This window comes from Microcaecilia unicolor, chromosome 2, assembly GCF_901765095.1.
Source record: "Microcaecilia unicolor chromosome 2, aMicUni1.1, whole genome shotgun sequence".
In the NCBI taxonomy this organism is placed as follows: Eukaryota; Metazoa; Chordata; class Amphibia; order Gymnophiona; family Siphonopidae; genus Microcaecilia; species Microcaecilia unicolor.
Window position 1 is genome coordinate 265,532,757 of NC_044032.1, and position 27,080 is coordinate 265,559,836.

Consider the following 27,080-nt stretch of genomic DNA (forward strand, 5'->3'; position numbering starts at 1 on the left):
AAAACCTAACTGGAAAGAGTCTAACATTCCAAAGTGTTCTACAAAATTAGTCATTTGTGTAAAATAACTTTCTTAATAATCTTAGCATTAGTTGATAGTGTTGAGATAGAACAATAGTTAGATGGAAGAGCAGGGCAAAGACTTCTTTTTCAATAAAGGATGGCATATAACAGCTTTAGTGAAAATGGAAAGGAACCAGATCTATCTAATGCGTATTCATTGTGGGTATCCTGAAAACCAGACTGGGTTCAGAATCCCTGTTTTAGGTGAAAGGAGCATAAGCCCATCTTTGTGCACCTCACGTGGTTTTATTGCCTTCTCCCCCCTTTATGATAGCTCCAGTCACCATCTTGTTGCACGTGTGCAACCCCATCTTTCCACTGGCATAGGAAAACTCAGATAAGCCCATCCCTTTCCTTTCGAGGACATTTTTATTTATTTATAGCATTTATATCCCACATTTTCCCACCCAAGGGCAGGCACATCTTGACTGCTTCCACGTAATCTGACTTAACCCTGTGCTTTACATGTTTGGAGGAATGCCGATTTTATTGTCAATTCAGCTTAGCAGAGCTATGCCTTCAAGCTTCCATTCTGGCAAGTGGCATCACTTCCTCCTCATCTCTAATCATGCTTTCTTAAATTTGGACACAGCTCTAGTCTCCCCTGAGAGGCTGCTCCACACATCTACCACCCTTCTGTAAAGAAATATTTATTTGTAGCATTTGTAGCAACCTGTTCCGGGGCAGAGGGAGCATGGAACGAACAAAGGACAGGCGTACGCAGCACCCCCCCCCCCCCAGCGGTGTAAACCCGGGGGGGTTCTTTCGTGGGGGGTGTCCTTTCGCCGGGGGGGGGGGGGGTCGCGCTGCCCCGGGTGTCAGCCCCCCCTAGGAACGCCACTGCCCCCCCCCCCCCCCCCCCCAGGCTGGCCAGAGGTAATCTGGCTTTTTCATTGCCAATGAAAATCAATCATGCAAGTTTGAAGGGCAAGGGAGAGATACCAGATGTGCAATGGAGGAAGGAATAAAGAGATGCCTAACCTGTGAGTGGGCAGGGGAGACCCACCCATAGCTGTACCCTTGTAATGAAGACCACTGATCATTTTAATTTCTTCCTCCTGAACCAGCTGTGTCCTGTTTATCTCTTTGAAAGGGTGGTCTCCAAAACAAACAAAGTACACTAAATGAGGTCTCGCCATAGATGTAAACAGACACCATCATCTGCTTTTTCCCCACTGACAATTGCTCTCACTATGCTCCCAAGTATCTTCTGGTTTTGCTGTCATTTTTTCTACCTGTTTGGCCACCTTAAGATCATCAACAGGGCCTGCTCCTTTATGTTCAGAACTTTGCCCCCTAGACCAACCATTCTATTGGGATTTTACAGCCCTAATACATGACCAGGCATGTTTTTAGAGTTAAATCTTAGCTGCTGAATCCAAAACCATTCTTCAAGCTTCATAAAACAGTTGCAACACGTGTGTCTGTATATCTTGATGGTCTAGGCACTCTTTTATAAAATTACCCTCTTAATATTTTATATCCTTAGTGTTTCCATTCGTCCCCTACTCTTTTAAAGAAGTTCTTCAGTCAGCCTAGTAACTCATTGCGTCCCATGGAAATCCCCCGGTATCTGTTCTCTCCTTCCATTATTTACAGCAAGGGTTGGGAAGCTTAAGAAAGGAAGATGCTGGTTTTGTCTCTGTATACGCAAACTGAGAGGTGGAGAGATGCTTTGAAACTGGGGTTTTGATTTTTATATGTTAGGATGAAATGAGAGGGGTGGAGAGAAAGGAAAAAGGGATACAAGAAATGGTTATAAGGCTCTCTGAAAAGTACAAAAGAGGCAGCACACTCTCTCTTACCACAAGGATATCCATCCATTGGAAGAAAATGGAAGGTTTTAGGGGGACTCTGCAATGCGTGCCCAAATTAAGGTGCCAATTGTGCACCATTGTGTACAGAATACTAGCACTTATGTGCAGGATTGGCGCCCTTACTTGGCATATATGCGCACAAGTGCTAGCCGTTATTCTGTAAACATGGCATGCATGTTGCGTACCATGCAACCGCAATTAAGCCAAACTGGTGGGCAGAGTATGGGTGCGTCGTTGGCATTCCAGCTAGCGACACGTGCAACTTATAGAATTCTGAGTTACGTGCACTGCAAGGCACACTGAAGCGCGGCATCTTACGCCTGCTGTTGGCATGGCATACGCAGTCACTCCTAGATGTCAGCATGCCAAGGCCGTTTTAGTCTAGTATCCTCTAATGGGCTAGGTGCACCCTAGCGCTATGCACACCTCTTCAGAGCACATGTGTTTTGACACCACTTCTAATGGAATTGCCGCTTTTAATATTTTTAAACACCCAGGCACAGCTCAAATGAAACAATGTTGACAGTTAATTAGAAAGGGAAGAAAACTGATCAGAGACCCATGTGGCCTACCACAAAGAGTGGCAGAGAGTCCTCTGCAAGGGTAATAGAACTCTGCCTTCAGCCCCTAAGAACACTTCATTTTCTTGTTTTCAGGGCAAAAGAAGGTGCCACAGGAGCCATACAGAGAGGTGCCCTGGATCCCTTCTCCTCTTCATCCTCCTAATTCTCCTCCTCCTCCATGTCCTGATCCTGTACCGCAGCCACCATCATCAGCCGGAAAGCCTGGCAGAATTCCCAATGCACGCTGTCACGAGACTACAACTCTGCTCACCCCAGGTGACATCTGCTGAGTGAGGACAGTGTGTATATGAGCATGATTGCATGTGGAGGCATGTTTGTTTATTTGGGATCAGTGAGGGGGAACTTACTGTCTTTTACCCCTTAATCTTCTCCTTTATTATATCCAGTGGCTCTACCGAGGCCCCTACCTCACCCTTGCCCTCCCCCCAGCAGCCTCCTTACTGAGTGTTCTCAGTCCAGGAGCAGCACAGGGAGCAGCAGTGGGAGCAGCATCACCAATGGTGGCAGAGCCCTGCCTCCTGAGCAGGTACACAAGGGCCTATTCTTGGGGGCATAATGAGAGAGATCCCCAAACAGTGCACCCTGTCTAAACACCCTATGTATGTGCTGTTTGTAATTTTAGCTTGACAAAAGCTCAGCTATCTCCGCTGCTGTGGCAGGACCCAACCTTTTCCTCTGGCCATATGAAGAAGTGGTCCATGGCACCCAGGACTTTGCTGAGTCCCTCCTGATTGGTGAGGGTGGGTTTGGCAGAGTCTACCAGGCTAAGATGCGCAACACAGTGTATGCAGTGAAGAAACTGAAGCAGGTAAGTGGGGGGGAAATGAATGCAGATATATTCTTAATCAAAAATAAAGTTCAGGTACAACACAAGGAATTAAATTAATCTGCAACTCAAATAATGGAAATAGGATCATCTCGCTGAACACATCTGAGAGGGGCATTTTCGAACGGGGACGCCCATCTCTAAGGGCGCCCATCTCTGAGGATGTCCCTGCGAAGGGGCGGGGCATCCCGTATTATCGAAACAAGATGGGCATCCATCTTTCGTTTTGATAATACAGTTGGGGACGTCCAAATCTCAACATTTAGGTCGACCTTAGAAATGGACGACCTCAGTTTTTGCCGATAATGGAAACCGAGGACGCCCATTTCAAAAACAACCAAATGCAAGCCCTTTGGTCGTGGGAAGAGCCAGCATTCGTAGTGCACTGGTCCCCCTGACATGCCAGGACACCAGCCGGGCACCCTAGGGGGCACTGCAGTGGACTTCAGAAATTGCTCCCTGGTGCATAGCTCCCTTACCTTGTGTGCTGAACCCCCCAAAAACCCACTCCCCACAACTGTACACCACTACCATAGCCCTAAGGGGTGAAGGGGGGTGGCACCTACATGTGGATACAGTGGGTTTCGAGTGGGTTTTGGAGGGCTCACATTTACCACCACAAGTGTAACAGGTAGGGGGGGATGGGCCTGGGTCCTCCTGCCTGTAGTGCACTGCACCCACTAAAAGTGCTCTAGGGACCTACATACTGCTGTGATGGAGCTGGGTTTGACATTAGAGGCTGGAAAAAAATGTTCTTTAATTTTTTTTTTTTTTTGGGGTGGGAGGGGGGAGTAAGGAGAAGTGATCCCCGATTCCCTCCGGTGGTCATCTGGTCAGTTCGGGCACCTTTTCGAAGCTTGGTCGTGAAACAAATTGGACCAAGTAAAGTCGGCGAAATGCTCGTCAGGGACACCCTTCTTTTTTCCATTATCGGCTGAGGATGCCCATCTCTTAACCACGCCCCTGTCCTGCCTTCGGTACACTGCCGACACGCCCCCGTGAACTTTGGTCGTCCCCGCTTTTATTATGCTGATTTGGGCGACCCCGAGAGAAGGACATCCATCTCCCGATTTGTGTCAGAAGATGGACGTCCTCTTTCGATTATGCCGCTGATAGCCTCTTACTCCTTGTTTTGTTCTGGCATGTACCTCCATGTGAGTGCTAGTCACCATCTCCCCTCGCCATCTGCTCCCCCTCCCCTCCCGTCTTGAAATCAAAACCCACTTGTCTTTTTGTGTTTTTTTTTTCATTTTTATCTTCCCTGGGTTTTGTTGGGCCCAGGATGCAGAGTTGGAGTGGAGTGTAATGAAGCAGAGCTTCTTGGCAGAGGTACAGAAACTCTCACAGTAAGTGCTGGATACATCTTTCTCTCTCACCTTCCCTGTGACTGATGTGTGCCCCAGTTGCTTATGTGGTCTTGCCTTGTACAAACACATGTACCTGAGTGCATCCTGTGTGTTTGCTGTATTTTGCTTAGTTTATTATATGTATATTTTTAGATTTTTGTCTGTATTTTTTATTTTATACTGTTTAGGATTTTGCTTCTATTTTATTTTAGCTTTTTCATTTTTGTATTATGTATTTTTATAGGTTTGTAAGTTTGGTTTTGCATGCTAATCTAATTTTATGGAATGTTATGTGTGGGTGGTAATTCTGTGTACTTATTTCTTATTGGTATGCATGCGTTGCTGTTTTGGGGCTTGATTCCTGGCCAGTCTTCCATCTCCTGGGTCAGCTAGGGCTGGAGATGCTGCAGAGGTAACACACTCAGCTCCTGGTGAAAAAGTTTCCACCAACGTGTATTGGTCACATTCAGGGCCTACGATTGCAGGGTTTTAGAAGGAGCCCTAGTGCATGGCCCCTGGACTAGTTGGGGAGGGTATAAATTTACGAGAACTGATTCCAGATGATTAGAAATGAAGGCTCACGGCACTAGATCCTGACCTCAGTTCTGGTTGAACTGGAAGCTCAAAGGAACAGAGGAAACTTCTAGACCAGAACAAACCAAAATGAAAAAGCTTTGTAAGGAGATGCAGCACTAGTGAGTGAATCTGAAGCGGCCTTCCTGTGGATCATGAGATTCTGTAGTAGGCCGCCTCTCCTGATTTGTCACTTGGCTGCATAGGCGTAGACTGGGGGGGGCGAGTGCCCCCCCAAACGACGATGAGGCGCCGCCGCGCCATTAGTTAAAAAAAAACAAAACACATGCACGCACGCGCTCCTCTCCATCCGCTTGGCTTCCCTGCTCTCTCTGTCTGCGTCCCGCCTTCCTCTGACGTCAGAGGAAGGCGGGACGCAGACAGAGAGGGCAGGGAAGCCAAGCGGAGTAACGGACGGAGAGGAGCGTGTCCGTCTACCCCTCTCTCTTCCTCCCTCCCTCCCTCCGCCGCAGGCAGCAGTCTTTTCCAGCGTTCCTGGCAGCGGTAGCGATGTACACGCTGCCTTTGGCTCTGCCCCGAAGCCTTCTCTTCAAGTTCCTGTTCCCGCATAGGTGGGAACAGGAACTTGAAGAGAAGGCTTCCGGGGCAGACCGAAGGCAGCGTGTACATCGCTACCGCTGCCAGGAACGCTGAAAAAGCTGAAGACTGTTGCCTGCACCGGAGGGAGGGAGGGAGGAAGAGAGGGGGTAAACGGAGTCACCATCTTGGACCTCGCGGGGGGGGGGGGAGCAGAGGGAAGATGGATGGGACTGGGAGGGTTGGGGAGCAGAGGGAAGGAGCAAGAGATGGATGGGACTGGGAGGGGTGGGAAGCAGAGGGAAGGAGCAGGAGATGAATGGGACTGGGAGGGGTGGGAAGCAGAGGGAAGGAGCAGGAGATGGATGGGACTGGTGGGGTGGGAAGCAGAGGGAAGGAGCAAGAGATGGATGGGACTGGGAGGGGTGGGGAGCAGAGGGAAGGAGCAAGAGATGGATGGGACTGCGAGGGGTGGGGAGCAGAGGGAAGCCTACTGGAAAGAAGACACTGAATAAAACAGAAGACACTGGGACCAAAGCGAATAGAAAAACTAAATGATCAGACAACAAAGGTAGATAAAAGTATTTTATTCATAATTTATTAATTGAAATGTGTCAGCTTTTTGAAATGTGCATCTGTGATATTTTGCCTGTAAATTCAATTCCTTCCTCCACATTAGCATATTCATTTGCATATGTATATATGCAAATGATATGCTCCGCCCATTCTTTGCCCCCCCCCCCCCAAATGAAACAGTCAAACTACGCCTATGCTTGGCTGAGTACTTGTAGCCCTCCCTTGAGGCTCACTAGTGCAGGATAGAAGGTAGGTAGGAATGAGATGTCCCGTTTCTTCTCAGCTGCTGTTCTTGTATGCTGCAGGCTCCAGCATCCAAACATTGTCAGCCTGGCCGGGTACTGTGTGGAGAACGATGTATACTGCCTCATCTATGTTTATCTACCAAAGGGCTCACTGGATTACCGGCTGCACAAACAGGTATTACCTGGGGAGAGGGGGAGGGAGACTCCATGCTGTGCTCTGGTCTGTTCTCAGTTTAATCCTTTCCACTCTGGTGCTCATGGCAAGCTACAGCACGATCAAACACAACTTGAAAGTTCAGAAATCAAGGTAAAACAAATAAATGCAATAAACACATCAAAATGTAAAAGAGAAAACACGTTCCTTTAATAAAATGATCACGTTCTAGTTATCATCCCCACCTGTGCCTGAGCTGTGCTCAACTGCTCCACATCGTGATAGTCTGAGATCTGAAAGTAACAATTGCATGCTTTACTTTATTTCTGCTTTTTCTTTTTCTTATCTCACACTTTTTTCCACTTTTCTTCCTCCCAAAAAATTTTGTTTCTTCACTTTCTGCCAACTGAGCTACTCTTTATCATTCAGAACTGTTCCAGTGTTGCTTTGATTAGATGGAAAGACCATATCTTTAACTGTGAAAATCCACTCTTAACCACCTGTGCTCCCCTTTGCAATCCTAGCCCAGCAAAAGGGAATGGGGGAACTTGAATTTTCTAACTAATCGGTCATCCCACTCTGTGAATGCTGCTATAAGGGCATATGTGTCCCTGTGCCTCACCTTTTAATGGTCTTCTTCAGACCCACACTCCTACCATGGTTTGAATAAACACAAAATTTATTTCATGGTTATCCACCTATGTCCTCTTCCACACTATCACCAACTATCGGGAGCCTGGGTCGCTAAGTACAGATACCCATAACCAGTGCCTCCTATCTAATGGCACCTGAGCAACTCTATACAAGCTATGCCTTCTTTTTCATGCCAGTAAGATGCCATTGCTATAAGGAAAACTTGGTCTTTCTTCCGTTTGCTAGTGTCTGGTCCTTTTCTAAGCCTGGAAAGATCCTTGCACAGTGCATCGCCCCTCCATCACCTGGTGCTGCTGCTGCTTCCCTGTCTCTTTGCCTCTTGTAAATCGGGAGAAGGATTGGTCAATTCATGCTGCCATATCCATGCCAGCCTACAAATAGAAACCTGACTTCTTCTGTCTATCTCCCATGTCCCAGTTTACCAATTTTAAACTTGCTTCTAGCTTATTAGGCCTCATTGTCTCCCGCCCCCACACTCCTCTGTGTCTAAGGCTCTGGGTGTTGGCTGCCCAGTTACGTGGTCCATACTCTCACAGTCTGGGCCTTTCAACCTTCGTAACTCTAAAGACATTGTTCTTCAACGAGGCCTACAATGAGAACCTATAACCTCACTATGTCACCTCGCCAAGCCACTCAATTATGAACGCCTAACCACTCTCTCCCTTCTTCTTTCTTCCCTTCCTAATCGCTACACATTACTAATTGTATCTGATATCCTGTAATGACAATGTTTACAAATCTATGTAAGCCACATTGAGCCTGCAAATAGGTGGGGGAATGTGGATTACAAATGCAATAAAATAAATAAATAAACTCCACAAATGACTCCATCACTGAGCAGAAAAGCAGCTTTCTCTGCTAAGATAGTGGGATATCAAGGTCCCATCTACTTAAGCCTGGTTTCTCATCTCATCTCTTATCATTGTACATTGTAGCATGTTGCTAAGATGGGTCTGAGATCTGTTCTGTGTACCGGAAGAGAGGGGTATTCAATTCACAAGTTTGACCGTCTCCTCCCTGAGGAGGGGAAGATACGTGTACTCGCTGCCTTCTGCATCTCTGGGAATGGGCTATTGTAGCATTTATGCCTGAAAACTGGCGGGTGGAGGTTAAAAGGAAAGGGGTGTTGTGATTGATTCTTTATTGTATTTCCTTCTCTGCCACCCACCAATCTGCAGTATGACGCCCTCCCGCTCTCCTGGCTACAACGGCTGGATATCTTGCTGGGATCCGCTCGTGCCATCCAGTTCCTCCATGCATGCCAACCCAGCCTGATTCATGGAGATGTGAAGAGGTAAAGAGGGGATTGGTAGGGTTGGGGGTGTGGTGTTTAACAGAGGTTGCACTAATTCTGATTACATTTCTGCATTGCGCTGGGGCCGTTGGCATGCAAGGGCTGTTGTGATTTGAAACCACACAGAATAAAAAGTAGTGAGGAAAAAAGGAACAGCAGAGTCTAAGAGATGTAAAGTGTCACTTCAGTTTATCATCAAAATCTATAAGGTGAAGGACAGTCCACACTGTTGGTTAATGTATGCAGTAAGACTCGACGTGGCCATGTTTCGACAATGTATCTGCGTCGGGTCAATATAGTCTAAAATACAGACACGTAGGGTTAATTAGCAACTGGAGTGTAGAGACGTAAAAACATGAAATGCAAAAATTAAAATATTTACAAAAATAAAACGAAACAAACAACTTGTATCAACTTATATACATTTATAAAAACTTTGTAAAAACTCTGTACTCATACATGGGTCCTTTTATTACGGCGAGCTAACAGATTTACCCCTGTTTGCTAAGTTGCACTAGCGGCTGCTGTGCGCTAATGCCGACACAGCCCGTTCACTTTGAATGGGCTGTGTCAGCATTGCCACTTGGCTTAGTAAACGGAGTTAGTGTGTGCTAACATAGTTCCATGCAGACCATAGGTATGCAATGGGCTGCTCGACATTTAGCGCACACTAAATCCGTTAGTGCACCTTAGTTAAATAAAGGACCCCTTAGACAGAAACGTCAAATAGCAAATTAGATTACTAATGAAATATGTATAATAATATGGATCAACAGAGCTTAAACTAATAAGGAAAAGATGAATCTAGTCTAATCCAGAGACTTGTATATCACAAAATCCAAAGAAGTCCTAAGTGGTTTACAGTATTTTATAAGCCAGTTGACAAATCAGTACCAGACATTTGCTAAACTTAATTACAATCCTTAAGATAAACATTTTCAATCTTTTCCTAAGCGAATAATAAGAACAATCTGACCTAAGTTTCAAAGGCAAATCATTCCAGAATGACACAGGAAAATTAGAAAAAAAGTTTTCATACGCTTACTATAATGTAGACCTTTCAACGAAGGATATACCTGTAAACAAGCTGCTTTACAAGGTAATAGTAACATAGTAGATGACGGCAGAAAAAGACCTGCATGGTCCATCCAGTCTGCCCAACAAGATAAACTCATATGTGTATACCTTACCTTGATTTGTACCTGCCTTTTTCAGGGCACAGACCGTACAAGTCTGCCCAGCAGTATTTCCCGCCTCCCAACCACCAGTCCCGCCTCCCATCACCGGCTCTGGCACAGACCTTATAAGTCTGCCCTCCACTATCCTCGCCTCCCAACCACCAACCTCTCTTCCCCCAGGTACAGCTGTATATTTTATTATTCAGCCGAATATGAATAATGAAAAAAAAATCATATTTGGCCGAATAATAATGGGCATTGAGCTTTAACATAATAAATAATAAAAAGACACCAAGTGTTGATTTCAGTAGAATTTAGCACAGTAGTATCCCGAATTTGTGTTCAAATTTAAATCGCTAGTCGGTTGAATACAAATAATGTATTCGGGACACTACGAGTCAAATCGTGTATGAACATGTGGTACATCTCTAATAATAAAAGTATATAAAACAAACATATGTAATGCGTAACAGTGAATGTCTGCATACAAGCTGCAATGTAAATGGAGCAGCTCTTTTCACAACTGCTGAAAATAGAGCAGTATTTTCTAGAAAAAATGATGGACTTGCTATACTATTCTGTGGGAGTGGTTTCCAAACCTAGTCCTGGAGGCACCCCAGCCAGTCAGGTTTTCAGGATGTCCACAATGAATATTCATGAGAGAGACTTGTATGCAGTGGAGGCAGTGCATGCAAATTTCTCATGAATATTCGTTGTGGATATCCTGAAAACCTGACCAGCTGGGGTGCTTTCAGGACCAGGTTTGGGAACCACTGTTCTATGGTATGTGACTATTGGAATGAGAACAAAGCCAAAAGGTGTGAGACGCTAGAATAAATTATGCAACGATGGCCTGAACATCATGGACTCCTGGGCAAATTCATTCCAACTGAAACTGAACACTGAAAAAACACATTGCCTCATCCTCTCCTCTCAACATAACAAGTATAAACCCACAACCATAAATACCCCAGGACATACCCTCCCCACCAGCTTGAAAATACTCGCCGTCACACTAGACCGCAACCTTACTCTCGAGCATCAAATAAACTCTGTAACAAAGAAAATGTTCTATTCAATGTGGAAGCTCAAACGATTAAAATCTTTCTTCCCAAGAGCAACCTTTCGATACCTAATACAATCAATGGTTCTAAGCCATGCAGACTACTGCAACGGAATCTATGCGGGTTGCAAAGAACAACTCATAAAAAAAAACTCTAGACCGGCCAAAATACAGCAGCCAGGCTGATATTCAGCAAAAAACGCTTCAAAATTGCCAAACCTCTTTGTGAAAAGTTGCATTGGCTCCCAATCAAAGAACGGATCATCTTCAAAATCTGTACCTTAGTCCACAAAATCATATACAGCGTTGTCCCAGGATACATGACAGACCTTATTGATCTACCATTAAGAAACAAAGTCAGACTGTCAAGATCCTACTTTAACCTACACTACCCAAATTGCAAAGGACTGAAATACAAAACAACGTACGCATCCGGCTTCTCCTACATAAGCGCACAACTATGGAATGGCCTCCTAAAAGCCCTGAAAACAATCCACGACCACCAGAACTTCAGGAAATCACTAAAAACCAACCTCTTCAAAAAGGCCTACCCCAACGACCCCACGTAAACCTCTTCACCCAGCAACACAGCATGACTTTGATCATACTGGACAACACACAATCTTCATCCTTCCCGACCCTCCACATATACCTCATACGATCACATTTTAACCTTGTACTTCTTATCAACCGACTGGGCAAACGCCTTTGACGCTACTATGTAAGCCACATTGAGCCTGCAAATAGGTGGGAAATTGTGGGGTACAAATGTAACAAATAAAAATAAATAAATAGCAACAGTTTGTATGGGTTCCATGGCAGCTGTGGCCGTCAAAACCTTAAAAGGAGGTGGGGCTCAGGAGTTACTTGAGGGTTTATAGGACCTGGTCTTTCCTGCCATTTGTTCTCTGCTTAATTGGATCAAGCCATCTTATGTAGTGGGGAGTTCAACTACACGGGATAGACCCTCCTTCACTGCCTCCATTAACACCATCGTATACTACTTCATTAGGCTTCATTAATTCCATTTGTTGTGTGGGCTCTAATGGCTAAACTCGGCAGCATACTCCTTGATGGGACATTTCCTTTAGCTCCCAGAGGACCTTCTTTAAGGGTTGTCATATAGTACTGCCAGGATCTGGAAAAGGACACCAAGGGTGGCAACTTCCAGACAACTTTAAGTCCTCAGACAAAATAGGCCAGAGTACTTAAAGAATAAGTTGGGCATTATACACCTTTAAGACCTCCAAGGTCCTCTCAAGGATCATCACTTATCTGTACCTTCAATCAAAAGAAATTGTACGATGTGATACCCACCAGCGAGCCTTCTCAGGCATAGCCCCCACACTCTGGAATTTACTCCCAGAGGGGCTATGTATAACTTGAGATTACCTCTACTTCAGGAAGCAGATAAAAGCCTGACTCTTCTCCCAAGCCTTTAATACATAGGGTGACTGACTATACACCCATTCTGCATCTGGTCTAGCTTGCTACACACGCTGTAACTTAGATCAGTTCCTTTTCTCTTGCTTAACTATACAAAGAATGTCCCTTGAGTTTAAGTAATCATCAAATTATCCCACCTGACTCAGTACCACGCATCTTTTTTTTTTTTTTTTTAATCATTTTTATTGAGTTTTCAAGAAAATTTAAACCAATCTAACATACAACAACAACAAAACCAAATGCATTACATATAGATAAATGTGACAATTTAAGTATAAATATAAAAATCTAATCTCTAGGAGATGCTGATGTTTTGATGTAATGATCAAAAGGAGCCCAATGCTTCTTAAAAGTAGGCAATTGATGAAATTTAAAAGCTGCAGATTTTTCATAGTTAATAATAGTACAAAGATGAATCCACCATTCATATATCTGCTGTTGGTCCCTCAGGTATATGGTAAGCTATATTGTAGAAAAACCTTTGGCATCATATCTATGTTAGTTGAATGTTCTAATACATGCTTATTAGTTGTATCATTAGTATTATGCTAACATTGTATTATATCTCTGGTATTTGAATTCCAGATCTTAGGTAGAAAGCTCGAATCTCTAAGGTAGTATTTACTGAAGTGCTTCCCATTCCACACGTGAGGTACAAGAGACAGGCAGAGCTCTGGAGTCTCAGTGCATAGATTTGGTGATGGTGCTGGGAGGAGGTCTTTATTTGTAAGGAACTGGGCAATATTCTGGGGAAGGGGGAGCCTATTCTGGAATGATGGGCTCCACCTTAACCAGGGTGAGACCAGACTGTTGGCATTGGCATTTAAAAAGGAGATGGAGCAGCTTTTCAACTAGAACCTGGGGAAAGGCCGACAGTCGTTCAAAAGCGCATGGTTCGGAACAAGGTATCTTTCAAAGATATCACCAAAACAGGGAAGATAGAGTATCCCGATAGCGAGGTTGCAATAGAGACCATAGTAGACCAGGAGGCATATTTTCAAAGCACTTAGCCTTCCAAAGTTCCATAGGTTTCTATGAAACTTTGGAAGGCTAAGTGCTTAGAAAATATGCCTCCAGGTGTCTTTAAATAAAAAGTATACAAAAAATTGAAAATTAACACTGTCAACTGCTGAGCAAGATGTAAATAGGAACAACAAACTTAGTTTGGAATGTCTATATGCAAATGCCAGGAGCCTAAGAAATAAGATGGGAGAGTTAGAATATATTACACTAAATGAAAAATTATATATAATAGGCATCTCTGAAACCTGGTGGAAGGAGGTTAACCAGTGGGACACTGTCATAGCAGGGTACAAATTATATCATAGTGATAGGGTGGATTGAATTGATGGAGGGGTAGCACTGTATGTTAAGAAGGGCCTTGAGTCAAATAGATTGAAAATTCTACAGGAAACAAAACACATCTTGGAATTCCTATGGATTGAAATTCCATGTGTAAAGGGGAAAAGGATAGTGATAGGTGTGTATTACTGTCCACCTGGCCAGGATGAACAGACGGATGTAGAAATGTTATCAGAAATTAGGGAGGCTAACAAACTGGAGAACACAATAATAATGGGTGATTTCAATTACCCCAGTATTGACTGGGTAAATATAACATCAGGACATGCTAGGGAGGTAAAATTCCTTGATGAAATAATGGACTGCTTTATGGAGCAGCTGGTATAGGAGCCGATGAGGAGGAAATCCTTAGTGGAGCACATGATCAGGTGCAGGAGGTAATGGTGATGGGACCACTTGATAACAGTGATCATAATATGATCAGATTTGATATCGGCTTTGGAGTAAATACATACAGGAAATCCAATACGTTAGCATTTAACTTTCAAAAAGGAGACTATGATAAAATGAGAAGAACGGTGGGGGAAAAAACGTAAAAGAGCAGCTGCGAAGGTCAAACATTTCCATCAGGTATGGATGCTGTTCAAAAATACCATCCTAGAAGCCCCAGACCAAATACATTCCATGTATTAAAAAAGGAGGAAGGAAGACCAAATGACAGCTGGCATGGTTAAAAAAAAATGAGGTGAAGGAAGCTAGTAGAGCTAAAAGAAAAACCTTCTGCTCAGTGTGCTGCTGCGGCTAGGAAAGCGAATAGAATGTTGGGTATTATTAGGAAAGGTATGGAAAACAGGTGTGAGGATGTTATAATGCCGTTGTATCACTCCATGGTGCGACCGCATCTTGAGTATTGTGTTCAATTCTGGTCGCTGCATTTCAAGAAAGATATAGTAGAATTGGAAAAGGTGCAGCGAAGGGCGACTAAAATGATAGCGGGGATGGGACGACTTCCCTATGAAGAAAAACTAAGGAGGCTAGGGCTTTTCAGCTTGGAGAAGAGACAGCTGAGGGGAGACATGATAGAGGTATATAAAATAATGAGTGGAACAGATGGATATGAAGCGTCTGTTCATGCTTTCCAAAAATACTAGGACTAGGGGGCATGCGACGAAACTACAGTGTAGTAAATTTAAAACAAATCAGAGAAAATGTTTCTTCACCCAACGCATAATTAAACTCTGGAATTCGTTGCCGGAGAACGTGGTGAAGGCGGTTAGCTTAGCAGAGTTTAAATAGGGGTTAGACGGTTTCCTAAAGAACAAGTCCATAAACCACTACTAAATGGGCTTGGGAAAAATCCACAATTCCAGGAATAACATGTATAGAATGTTTGTACGTTTGGGAAGCTCACCAGGTGCCCTTGGCCTGGATTGGCCGCTGTCGTGGATAGGATGCTGGGCTCGATGAACCCATGGTCTTTTCCCAGTGTGGCATTACTTATGTACTTATGGAAGAAGGGTCCGACTGAAAATCATAAGAAACAGCAAAAGGAATGGCAAGTCAAATGCAAAGCGTTGATAAGGACGGCAAAGAGGGACTTTGAAAAAAAAAAAAGGATTGCATTGGAGGCAAAAATACATAGTAGAATTTTTTTTTAGGTATATTAAAAGCAAGACGCCGGCAAAAGAATCAGTTGGACCACTAGATGACCGAGGGGTAAAAGGGGCACTCAGGGAAGACAAAGCCGTAACAGATTAAGTGAATTCTCTGCTTCGGTCTTCACCAAGGAATATTTTGGAGAGATACTGGTGCCAGAAAAGATATATTCAAAGCTGACAAGTCAGAGAAACTGAATGAAATCTCTATAAACCTGGAAGATGTAATGGCGCAATTTGGCAAATGGAAGAGTATCAAATTGCCTGGACTGGATGGTATTCATCCCAGAATACTGATAGAATTGAAAAATGAACTTGCAGAACTATTGTTGGTAATGTGTAGTTTATCTTTAAAATCAAGCAAGGTACCAGAAGATTGGAGGGTGGCCAATGTAACGCCGATTTTTTGAAAAAGGTTCAAGAGGTGATCCAGGAAATTATAGGCCAGTGAGCCTGACGTCGGTGTCGGGGGAAAAAAAGTAGAGGTTATTATAAAGAACAAAATTAAGCATGAATTAGTGAGACAAAGCCAACATGGATTTAGTGATGGAAAATATTGCCTTGCCAATCTATTACATTTCTTTGAACAGGTGAACAAACACATGGATAAAGGTGAGCTGTATCAGAACACTGAATTCAGGACATACTTAAGGAAAGATTGGTTAGATTATCTTAATGAGAATTGGGTGGAGGACGTGGGACCTTGCATATTTTGGGAAGCAGCAAAAACCAGTTATCAGGGGGAAAATTATCGCCTGCACCTCCTTGCTTCATAAAAAAAAGGGAACAGGCCACTCTAGAAGCGGCCGACCGGCTTCGAGCTGCTCGCCATGCTTTTTTGTTGCGCCCCATAGAGAACAATCGTGTTGCGTATCTAGAGAAGAGAAGGGAGTTGCAGAGCCTCCTAAATGAGCGGGCAATGTACAACATTAGACTATATAAGTATAAACTACATAGGTGGGGTAACAAGACCGGTAAATTGTTAGCATCGGTGGTGCGTCTGCGCTCTGACAAAAGTTACATTACTAAGATCAGGGATTCCATGGGGAGGCATCAGTACGCACAGTCTGACATACAACAAGAATTTGCCAGTTTTTACGCCGCTCTCTATGATACCGGCTCCTTCTCTGAGCCCCTATGTGACGCTTTCTTCGAATGGCTGCAGCTATCTAGTCTTACGGGAGAGCAAGTGGCCACTCTTAATGCGCCATTAACCGGTAAAGAAGTGCAGAGGGCTATCAAGAGGTTGAAACTAGCCAAGGTCCTGGGGCCAGGTGGGTTGGGGTCTGAATTTTACAAAATTCTTCAAGATATTCTTATCCCCCCTTTTATCAGTTTGTGTGAGGATATTCGCGAAAACCAGAGGATGGGCCCTAATTTAAATCATGTTTATATCACAGTCCTGCTGAAGCCAGGAAAAGACCCTGAATTGTTAGGGTCGTATCGCCCTATATCTCTGATAAACCAAGATCTTAAGATTCTGGCTGATGTTCTGGCGGAGAGGCTGGGAGCGCTACTCCCTTCTTGTGCATCCTGATCAAGTTGGGTTTGTAGCTGGCAGATTTGCATCAGCCAATGTTCTGAAAGTTTGCAGAGTGTTATGGGAAGGGGCGAGGCAACCTGGGGATGCTATTTTGACTAGCCTGGACGCTGAAAGGCCTTTGATAAGGTACTGTAGCAGTATTTATTCTGGGTGCTTCAGCGTTTTGGTATTTTGGGAGCCTTTTTGGACTGGGTGAAGGTATTGTATAGCAATCCCGTGGTCCAGCTTATTATCAATGATGCCCTTGTGGATCCTATCTCGTTGGGCCGGGGCGCTAGACAGGGGTGCCCTCTTTCCCCCCTGTTATTTGTGTTGTCTCTGGACCCATTGGCTGCCTGGATTAGGCAGGAGGAGGGATTGGAGGGTATTCCTTCTTTGTGTATTTTGTACAGCGCTGCGTAACCCTAGTAGCGCTCTAGAAATGTTAAGTAGTAGTAGTAGTATTCGAGTAGGGGATGTTGAATATCGGGTGAATTTGTTTGCTGATGATATGCTATTGCTCCTCAACAACGCAACCGCCACGCTACCGGTTGTTATGAGGCGCATCCGTGAGTTTGGGGAATTCGCGGGACTTCGAATTAATTTTGGGAAATCGGAGGCCTTGCCTGTCACTTCTCCTTGTAATAGTACCTCCCTGGCGAACTTTCCACTGGGGTGGGTGCGAACAGGGATCAAATATCAGGGGGTCTATTTGAGTGCAGACTATGAATGGATGTACAGGAAGAATGTAATTGAGAAGCTAAAGGTGATACATCGATTGTGCACGCGATGGAATCATCTCCCCGTGAGTTTCCTGTGCCGAGTGCCCCGGTGAAAATGATACTTCTTCCAAAAATATTATATCCGCTCCAGAGGTTTCCATTTTGGGTATCACAGAGAGAGGAAGGGCTGTATCGGAGCACTATTAGTTCCTTTATATTGCACTCCAAGCGGCCCCGTATTGCTTTTACTAAACTAACCCATACTGGAGCCAAGGGAGGACTGTGGCTCCCAGATTTGCGGTCCTGTAATGTATCCTCTTTGTTGCTATGGATTCATGAGTGTTATACCATGACAGCTAGATTTACCTTGCCTGGCTTTTGGCAGAATTGTTGGTTGGCAGCCGAAGGCATAGAGTGGGGAGGAATCCAAATCGTGAAAGCGTTGGGAAAAGCATGGAGATGGTGGAGAAGTGTAATTGGGGGGACCGGACGGGCTAACCCCTTTCTATCCCTCATTAACAATCTAGACTTTCCGGTGAGGGAGGAACAGGGTTCCTTCTGGCTTTGGCAGCAAGGGGGTGTCCAGTATTTGGGCCAATTGTCGGAGATTGGGGGATCTCAATTTCCCACTTTCGATGTGATCAAGCGCGCGTGTCCTCTCCCAAACACACAATTATTTCAGTTTTTACAAGTACGAGACGATTATAACTCGGTGGTGAGGTTAGCAGGATCGCCAGTATGCTTTACTACCCTGGACAAGATTTTTCTAGCACTGCCGGCCTCAAATCGTCTATCACAGTTGCATCATGTCATAGTCGATAATAGACCCGCCCCTCATATGGAGGGGCTGGCCTCGATTTGGAGTAAAGACCTTGGTGAGACGGTTTCTCGGGAATGTTTTGGAGGGATCTTTGAGATTATTCCTAGGGCCACGGTGAATGCCGCTTCAAGATATCCAGTATCAAATTCTTTATAGAGTGCATATCTCTCAGCAGAGAGGGAAGGAGATGGGCCTCTGGATTGATGATAAATGCATAAAATGTCGTACTGCTCCTGGCACTCTTGTGCACTCTTTCTTGGAATGCCCGTCCCTTTTGCAGTTGTGGACTCAATCTCTGGCAATTATTGAACACATGATAAAAAAGCCTTTGAGTGGTCTTACACTACACTACTTTTAGGTGATGAGGCACAGCTACGGGGGGAGGGTTTAAATGAGGCCCAATGTTCTTTTGTTCTGCTAGCCACCTTGTTAGTGAAGAAGAGTATCTTGCAATCCTGGGTAGACCCGGCATCCCCATCTATAGCTCACTGGTACCGCCTTATGAAAGAGATGGCAGAATGGATAGCTTTACAACATGTTTCCACTACATCCAGGCGACAACGAATGGTTAGAGATATATGGAGCAGCTATGTACGGTTAGAGTTAGAAGGGGCTAGTGATGTGACCTGGATAGGATAGAGGGGACTCTCATAATTGTTGCGATTGCTGTGGAGGGGGAGGGATGGAGGGGGATAGCTGGGTTAGGGATTAAAAATGGAAAAGATGAGGGGAACAAGAGTCCATTGTGTGTTTCTGAATCTTTCTTGTATTCATATGGTTATTGGTTATGTATAATGGTTATGGAAGGTTTTTTTGTGTAAGGCCCTAAGCGGCCTGCGAGTATTGTTGTCTATAAGTGACATTGTTCATCTCGTTGAATCAACAAAAATATAAAAAAAAAAAGATAGAAAACCGAGAGTAGGGTTAAATGGTCAGTATTCTCGATGGAGAAGGGTAGATAATGGGGTTCCCCAGGGGTCTGTGCTGGGACCATTGCTTTTTAACATATTTATAAATGATCTAGAAATGGGATTAACTAGTGAGGTAATTAAATTTGTTGACAACACAAAGTTATTCAAAGTTGTTAAATCGCAAAAGGATTGTGAAAAATTAGAAGAAGACCTTATAAGACTAGGAGACTGGGCATCCAAATGGCAGATGATGTTTAATGTGAGCAAGTGTGAAGTGGTGCATGTGGGAAAGAGGAACCCAAACTATAGCTATGTAATGCAAGGTTCCACATTAGGAGACGCTGACCAGGAAAGGGATCTAGGTGTCATCGTGTTTGATACATTGAAACCCTCTGCTCAGTATGCTGCGGCGGCTAAGAAAGCTATTAGAATGTTAGGTATTAATAGGAAAGGAATGGAAAATAAAAACGAGGGCGTTATAATGCCTTTGTATCACTCCATGATGTAACCGCACCTCAAAGATTGTGTGCTGTTCTGGTCACTGCATCTCAAAAATGATATGGTGGAATTAGAAAAGGTACAGAGAAGGTCAACAAAAATGATGAGATGGGATGACTTCCCTATCAGGAAAGGCTAAAGTGACTGGGGCTCTTCAGCTAGGACAAGAGACAGCTGAAAGGAGATATGATAGAGATCTATAAAATAATGAGTGGAATGGAACAGGTAGACATAAATCGAATGTTTACTCTTTTCAAAAATACTACAAAGTAGTAAATTTAAAACGAGTTGCAGAAAATATTTCTTCACTCAACGTGTAATTAAATTGGAATTTGTTGCCAGGGAATGTAGTAAAAGCAGTTAGCTTAGCGGGGTTTAAAAAAGGTTTGGATAGCTTCCTAAAAGAAAAGTCCATAAGCCATTATTAAAATGCACTTGGGGACAATCCACTGCTTATTTCTAGGATAAGCAGCATAAAATGTATTGTACTGTTTTGGGATCTTGCTAGGTACTTGTGACCTGGATTGGCCACTGTTGGAAACAGGATTCCTGGGCTTGATGGACCTTCAGTCTGTCACAGTTTGACAACACTTATGTACAGTGCTATTAAATGTAAATATTTTTGATACAGTTTCACAGTAGTTCTATTATTAGGTTTCAATTTACTGTTTTCAAGTTTACTTCATTTATGTTTATTCTTGGTTATTTTACTATTATGTTAACAAAATTATAAATTTTATGTTAAACTGTACCTGCTGTACACCGCCTTGGGTGAATCTCTTCATAAAGGCGGTTAATAAACCCAGTAAATAAAGTGTGTTGAGGTCCCAGATTTGTGGGACATCTTGCAACAATGATACCTTTTGTCCATGGGATAGGAGATGGATCTCATAAGTAGGTATAACTTAGTTATTCATAAAGGTGCTAAAGGTACTCTGATCCCTCAAGAAGCAATATCAAGAAAAGGCATCTTTAATCAGACTGTGACCTCTGTAATCAGTGATACACCTGTACAGGTACTAGTGAGCTCCACTCCAGATGTAAAGACAAAACCTCTGACAGGTTCCTTTTACAAGTAAGTAGTGGGAAGCATTTACATTATAATTATCTAATGTAGAAGGTATAATTGTGACAGTTACCAAAGCCTGCTGTCCCTCAGTTAAATCTTATAGGTCAGAGGAGCCCGAACCTTGCAGACTGAGGGCTACATCAGCTCTTTCAAATTACTGAATGGCCAAGTATTTTGCTGAGTAGGATTGGTGGTGAGAGCGTTCCTCTGTTCTCTCCTATTCTCTCTCCTACCTCCTCCCAAAAGTACTCCCTTCAAACTCTTGTTTTGCATTCCCATGCAGCATATGCTATTGAGGCTGTCGGACGATACCTTGGGGACCCCTGGCATAAAGAGTAGCAATCTGGCATCTCCTCACTCCCTTATGGCACAACATCTTTTTTTTTGGGGGGGGGGGGGTTACATTTGTACCCCGCGCTTTCCCACTCATGGCAGGCTCAATGCAGCTTACATATTGTATACAGGTACTTATTTGTACCTGGGGCAATGGAGGGCTAAGTGACTTGCCCAGAATCACAAGGAGCTGCCTGTGCCCGAATTGGGAATCAAACTCAGTTCTTTAGTTCCCCAGGACCAAAGTCCACCACCCTAACCACTAGGCCACTCCTCCACTCTTTCTTTCCTCCCACTGGGTTTAGCTTCTCCCCTCCCGAGCTTCCAGCATTTGTCTCTCCCCTCATGGTCCTTCAAACTTGAATTTATCTCCAGCAGTCACTGGCAGTGGTAGTGATTTAAAAATACTACCTCTTGCTGGCCCCAGAGCTGCCCTCTGCTGTGTCCCACCCCCTGCCAGAAATGAGACGAATCAGAAGGGGCAGAAAGAAGGCTCTGGAGCTAGTGGAGGTAGTATTTGTTGATCATTGTCACTGCTGGGAACCATTGGAGATAAGGACAAGTTTGAAGGATTGCAGGGAAGAAAGAGAGAGATGCTGGTCCTGCAGGGGAGTGAGAAAAGAAGTGTCTGAGGTGGCAGCAACATGGGCTGGAAGCAGTTCAGCTTGGGAGGCACTGAGGAGAAACGGGTCTCAGGCCATAGTTTGGGGACCTCTGTCTTAGGTTATCAGCTAGCTTTGGTATCCACAGCCACGATAATATAGTGGGGCTGCCTAGCTTAGCATTGGCTATCCTATTTTGCAGGTGTTCTGTAGTTGTGTATGCTGCTTGGGGGGGGGGGTCCAATTCTGCATTGTTGGCTTCTCATTTTGACTTATTTCTGCTTATTCTAGCTCCAACATCCTCCTGGATGAGACCCTGACCCCAAAGCTGGGAGATTTTGGTTTGGCTCGCTTCAGCCGCTACTCCAGAAAGTCGGGCAAGAGCACAACTGTGGGTCAGACGCAAACAGTGCGGGGTACTCTGGCATATCTGCCGGAGGAATACTTGATGCTGGGCACTCTGACTGTGGAGCTGGACACGTATAGCTTTGGTGTGGTGAGTGATACGGCACCTTACTCCAGTAGAGAACCTTCAGTGGTCGGACAACAGTAATGCAGTAGCTGTTGGCATATGAAAAGCTGTTGGCTCAGCAGTTTTCCTATTTACCCCCTGCCTACCCTGTCACACCACACAAACTCACCCTCTGCTCATCTCATCACCACTGACTTCTGTTTCTACCCTACATGAATTTTAATTCAGTCACTTGTCTTGGTTGACCCTGCCTCTGCTGCTGGTGATTCCAGGCACTTGTTACCCTCTCAGCCAAGATTTATTTCTTCATACTTCCTCTCAATCTCCTTTCTTCCAACATCCAAGCACATCCCTTTTTTTCTTTATGTTTAAATCTGTTTATTGACGTATTATATAAAACATCGATACACAATGTTCAGCGAATAACCTTTCTAATACAACAGACAACTATCAATCCATCCACATACGTCAAAACATTTTCTTCTTTTTATCCCCAAACAACCCCCCTCCCCCCACCCTTCCCCTCCTTTTAGTTTTAAACCTTTTGTTAACAGAATCCCCAAAACCCACTTTTAACATAATATCTATCAGTCCGTACTAATACACACGTAACTGCCCCTCCCTCTGAAAACTCCAGTATGTTCCACTATTATTGAACAAGCTGCATACCCTCCATCTACCCCAGAAAGGACATGGAACTCCAGCAGTGAACCAAAATACAGTGTTTCCACAAAACTTTAGTTTCCTCCCCCTGTTCCCCCCACTCCTTAACCAACCCATATCTTGACTTACTAAACAGCAATTCCCCTCCCCCCAAACCTCTCCCTCGCCCCTTCCCTACCCTCCCTTCCTAAACCATCTTACAATTGTCTAGAGTGTGAGCACCTTAACCTCCTTCACCTCTTATGAACCTTACCCCAGGTAGTTTACAAATTGTTAATAATGAAACTCCTACCTCTTGGGCTCATTATTTGTAAATAAGGGTCCCAAATTGTCAAAAACTGTTTCTTGCGTCTTAAAGTGCCTTTCGCATCTCGAGCTTCCCATGCCATCAATTGGTGTATCTGATTCCTCCAATGCCCCAATGCGGGAGTCTCCGACCCCACCCAGTATTGTAAAATTGTTTTCCGAGCCACCAAGCACAATTTCCTACAAAGCAGCCGCCCAGGCCCCTTTAAACTGCGAAATGCTCCAGGCACATCCAAAAGTAATTGTTCCATTGAACCTTGAAGAGATCTATCCACCAGGCGTTCCAAAAAACGCACCACCTGGTTCCAAAAACTTTGCACTTTCTGGCAAGCCCAAAATGCATGATAGTATGTATGTCTAGGATGACCACATTTGGAACACTGCGAATCTTGGCCCCCTTCCACATGTGCTAACATCGCCTTAGTCATATATGCCCGTAGGATCACCCGAGCCCCACATTCCCTCAACCGCATATCAGATGTTAAAGTATAAACTCCTTTTAAAGATTGCAAAACTTCCCAAGTACCTAGCCCCACCCCCGATTCCTCCTCCCATTTTGCCTTGATCCCCTCAAACCTTCTAGCGGGACATAACTGAACAAGGGCCTGCACTAACCCAGAGATGGACAATCCACTATCAGAAATCTTTGAAAAGAATGACCTGAGCTCTACTCCTAGCTTGAATTGCAACTTATTCCTGTCCAAGGTCCTTACGTAGTGTGTTAGCTGTGCGTAGGCAAACTGTGCACCCCACCCCTCAGAAGACTCTTCCTCCCAAGTTCCTAACGGTTCCAACTCCCCTGTGGCTCCCATTACGTGCTCCAGAAGATATATCCCTTTTTGCTCCCATCTCTTAAACCAAATATTATCCCATCCTGATCTAAACCTTCCATTTCCTCTAATAGGCAACTGATCTGACACCTCAGGGTCCCCACCTAACCGCCTCACTAGAACCTTCCACCCCTCTCTCAATGAATTCAAGAGCACACTCCCCTTTATACCCTCAGGCAACTGACTTTTTTTGCAGTGCAACAGAAAATAAAGATGATAAGGCGCAAAATGTTCCTGTTCTAAGTATAATGGTGTGTAAACGGTTGTCCCCTCAATCCAATCTCCCACATGCCGAAGCATACAAGCTTGGTTATATAGCTTCAAGTCTGGCAGTCCCAGACCACCTTGCCTCCAATGACCTATCAATAGTGCCATTCTCAGCCTCGGCTTTTTCCCTGCCCAACAAAAAGCACTCACCCATTTATAAAATAATCTCAAATCTTTCTGAAGAAGGCGTATAGGCAGTATTTGAACCCTTTTTTTCTTTAATTGTTTGTTCTTCCCCCTTCCAGTAGTTTTCTTCTTTGTGTTTTCAGCTCAGTTGGAACTGGCTATTACCAGGCTACAGTACCGTGAGCTTTCATTCACAACTACCAGGGGAGTTTCCTTCTATTTCATAACACAACTCATCTTTCTCAATCCTCTACCCCACACGTCTCTACTGACTCTGTACCATGCATCTTGTCCCCATCTATATATCTGCATTTGGCCACTCAGCCATATGGTAAGCTGTACTGTAAAAAAGCATTAGTATCATAGCAATGTTATTTGAATGTTCTAATAGTGTGCTTATTAGATATTCCATCACTATTATGCTTACATTGTATTGTATCTCTGTTGTTTGAATTTCAGTGCTGTTAAATGTGTATATTTTTGACCCTGTTTCATGGTAGTCTTATTAGGTTTCAATTTTCTGTGTTCAAGTTTTCCTCTTTCATTGTATTTATGCCTATATGTGTACATTTTACTATTGTTATGGAGTGGCCTGGTGGTTAGGGTGGTGGACTTTGGTCCTGAGGAACTGAGTTTGATTCCCGGCACAGGCAGCTCTTTGTGACTCTGGGCAAGTCACTTAACCCTCCATTGCCCCATGTAAGCCGCATTGAGCCTGCCATGAGTGGGAAAGCGCGGAGTACAAATATAACAAAATCAAAATCAAATCTGTTAACAAAATTGTAAGTTTGATGTTAAACTGTACCTACTGTACTCCACCTTGGTAAATCTCTTCTTAATGGCAGTTAATAAATTCCAATAGATAATAATATAATAACGGGCCAGCCCTTTGTTGATGACCACACACCATATCTCCCTATGCAGTGCAAGTACGTGTGTGCCCAAAGGGGGTAGATTCAAGAAAGGGTGCCAAAAGTTAGTCGTGAAAAATGTGGTTGCTAAGCACCAATTCTATAACAGCAGTTGCTTGTGAAATTGCCGTTGAGAGTTTAAATTGGTATGCGCGGGAACCTAACTAGGCGCGAGCACTTATGAAAGGCTGGTGTAAATGGTCACACCTAAAGTTGGCCATTGTGCACATAAGTGATAGTATTTATTGACTTACATGCACAACTGCAAAGCACACACCCTTTTTTAGTTGCGTGCTATAGCATTTAGGCGCTAAGGGCTAGATTCTGTTTATGATGCCTAAAAAAAATTGGTGATAAAGAAAATACGCCTAAAGTTAGGGGCGATTTATAGAATACGCCTAAATTTAGGCGTGGTGTATAGAATATGCCCAGTTCCCATTTCCTGTTACTATTTATTTATGCACATTTATACCCCACTTTTTTCCACATGCATGCGGACTCAAAGTGGCTTACAATGTACTGATAAGGCGATCGCCAGACCAGTGGATATACAATTACGTAGAATAGGATAGAAGGAACTGGGAAAGAAGAAAGTGGGAAAGGGTATTAGAGACTAAAGAGGTCCATGGACATGTTGTTAGGATGGACTGTAGGTAGCATGTGGCAGTTCTGAAGTTGGCTTTCCTAGAGAGGCCGGTCTGAGGGAAATTCCAGATGATGAGATGGAACAGAGTGACTGGAACAGCTAATCGACTAGGTAATCCACGATGGGGAGCAGTTGTAAAACCCATCCAGACCCATAGAAAGCAACAAGGCATGATTAAAACCGCTTGAGGCAGAAGAGATGTGAAGTTGCCGGACAACAAGATGCAAATGGCGTTGAATGCTGCTCTTCAACTGCCACACCAGCTCCCTAGACAATTGACGCAGCGACCTGGAGACAGAGTTTGAAAAGGCCCAACAGTGCCGCTGTAATGAGCAACAGTTGATGAACGGGCAGGAGCGGACAGCAGCAGGCTGAGTACCTGGAAGCGCAGACAAAGTGCAGAAGAAGCAGGAAGCGGCCAGCAATCAGAGATGGCGCAGGGTGCTCAAGAGATAGGTTACAAAGTCGAACCAGAGTAGTAGTTTCAACAGAAGGCTGCCATAGCAATTGTCCCATACCACTGCGCATACTGTTCGATAAAGGAAGTAGCTGCCCCGCCACTGGTTGCAGGCATCCTGACAGCAGTGTTTGTAATTCATTCTGGCTCCTAATATTTCTGCTTCTCTGTCAGGGCTCCTTGGCTGCTAGCTGAGGCTGTGGCCCATGGGGGTCACAATGTGCCCCAGGGGGTATCAAACTTGGGTGCCCAGGTCCCTGCTCCCTTCCCGAACCCTATATCTTATGGTTCCTTGTCCATAAGGGGTTCCTTTTCATTTCTGGAGGCCTTGTTTGTGCCTCGGCCCCTGGTTGCTGTTTAGGGGCCTTGAGTGCCTTAGAGGTGAGCCTAATCTTTGCTCTTTGTAGAAACAAGAACATAAAGAGCAAAGTCTTTCTGGTTTGACAGTGCTCTGTGGTCTCATTTTATGTGCTCTTGGCAGCACCCAGGCTTGGCCTTGCTGGTGGGTGTTTTTTTAATGGTGTTCTCGGATCCCCACCCTCCCCCAGCTCTTGACTTTATTTCTAGCTAGTTTTCAGTTGAGCTAGAATTCCTTCTGTGAAGGCTTTCTCTT

At 44.3% G+C, this 27,080-nt stretch overlaps 1 protein-coding gene across 2 annotated transcripts in view; it reads left to right on the forward strand.

Moving 5' to 3' along the window:
* The window catches only part of IRAK1 (interleukin 1 receptor associated kinase 1), a 149,729-nt gene that overhangs the window by 67,132 nt on the left and 55,517 nt on the right, over positions 1–27,080 (forward strand). For both annotated transcript variants that reach the window (XM_030194110.1, XM_030194109.1), the window contains exons 3-9: positions 2,536–2,718; positions 2,850–2,989; positions 3,086–3,271; positions 4,571–4,635; positions 6,627–6,741; positions 8,553–8,668; positions 22,081–22,285. In XM_030194110.1, coding sequence (XP_030049970.1) covers positions 2,536–2,718; positions 2,850–2,989; positions 3,086–3,271; positions 4,571–4,635; positions 6,627–6,741; positions 8,553–8,668; positions 22,081–22,285 — 1,010 coding nt within the window. The remainder of the gene's footprint in view (positions 1–2,535; positions 2,719–2,849; positions 2,990–3,085; positions 3,272–4,570; positions 4,636–6,626; positions 6,742–8,552; positions 8,669–22,080; positions 22,286–27,080) is intronic.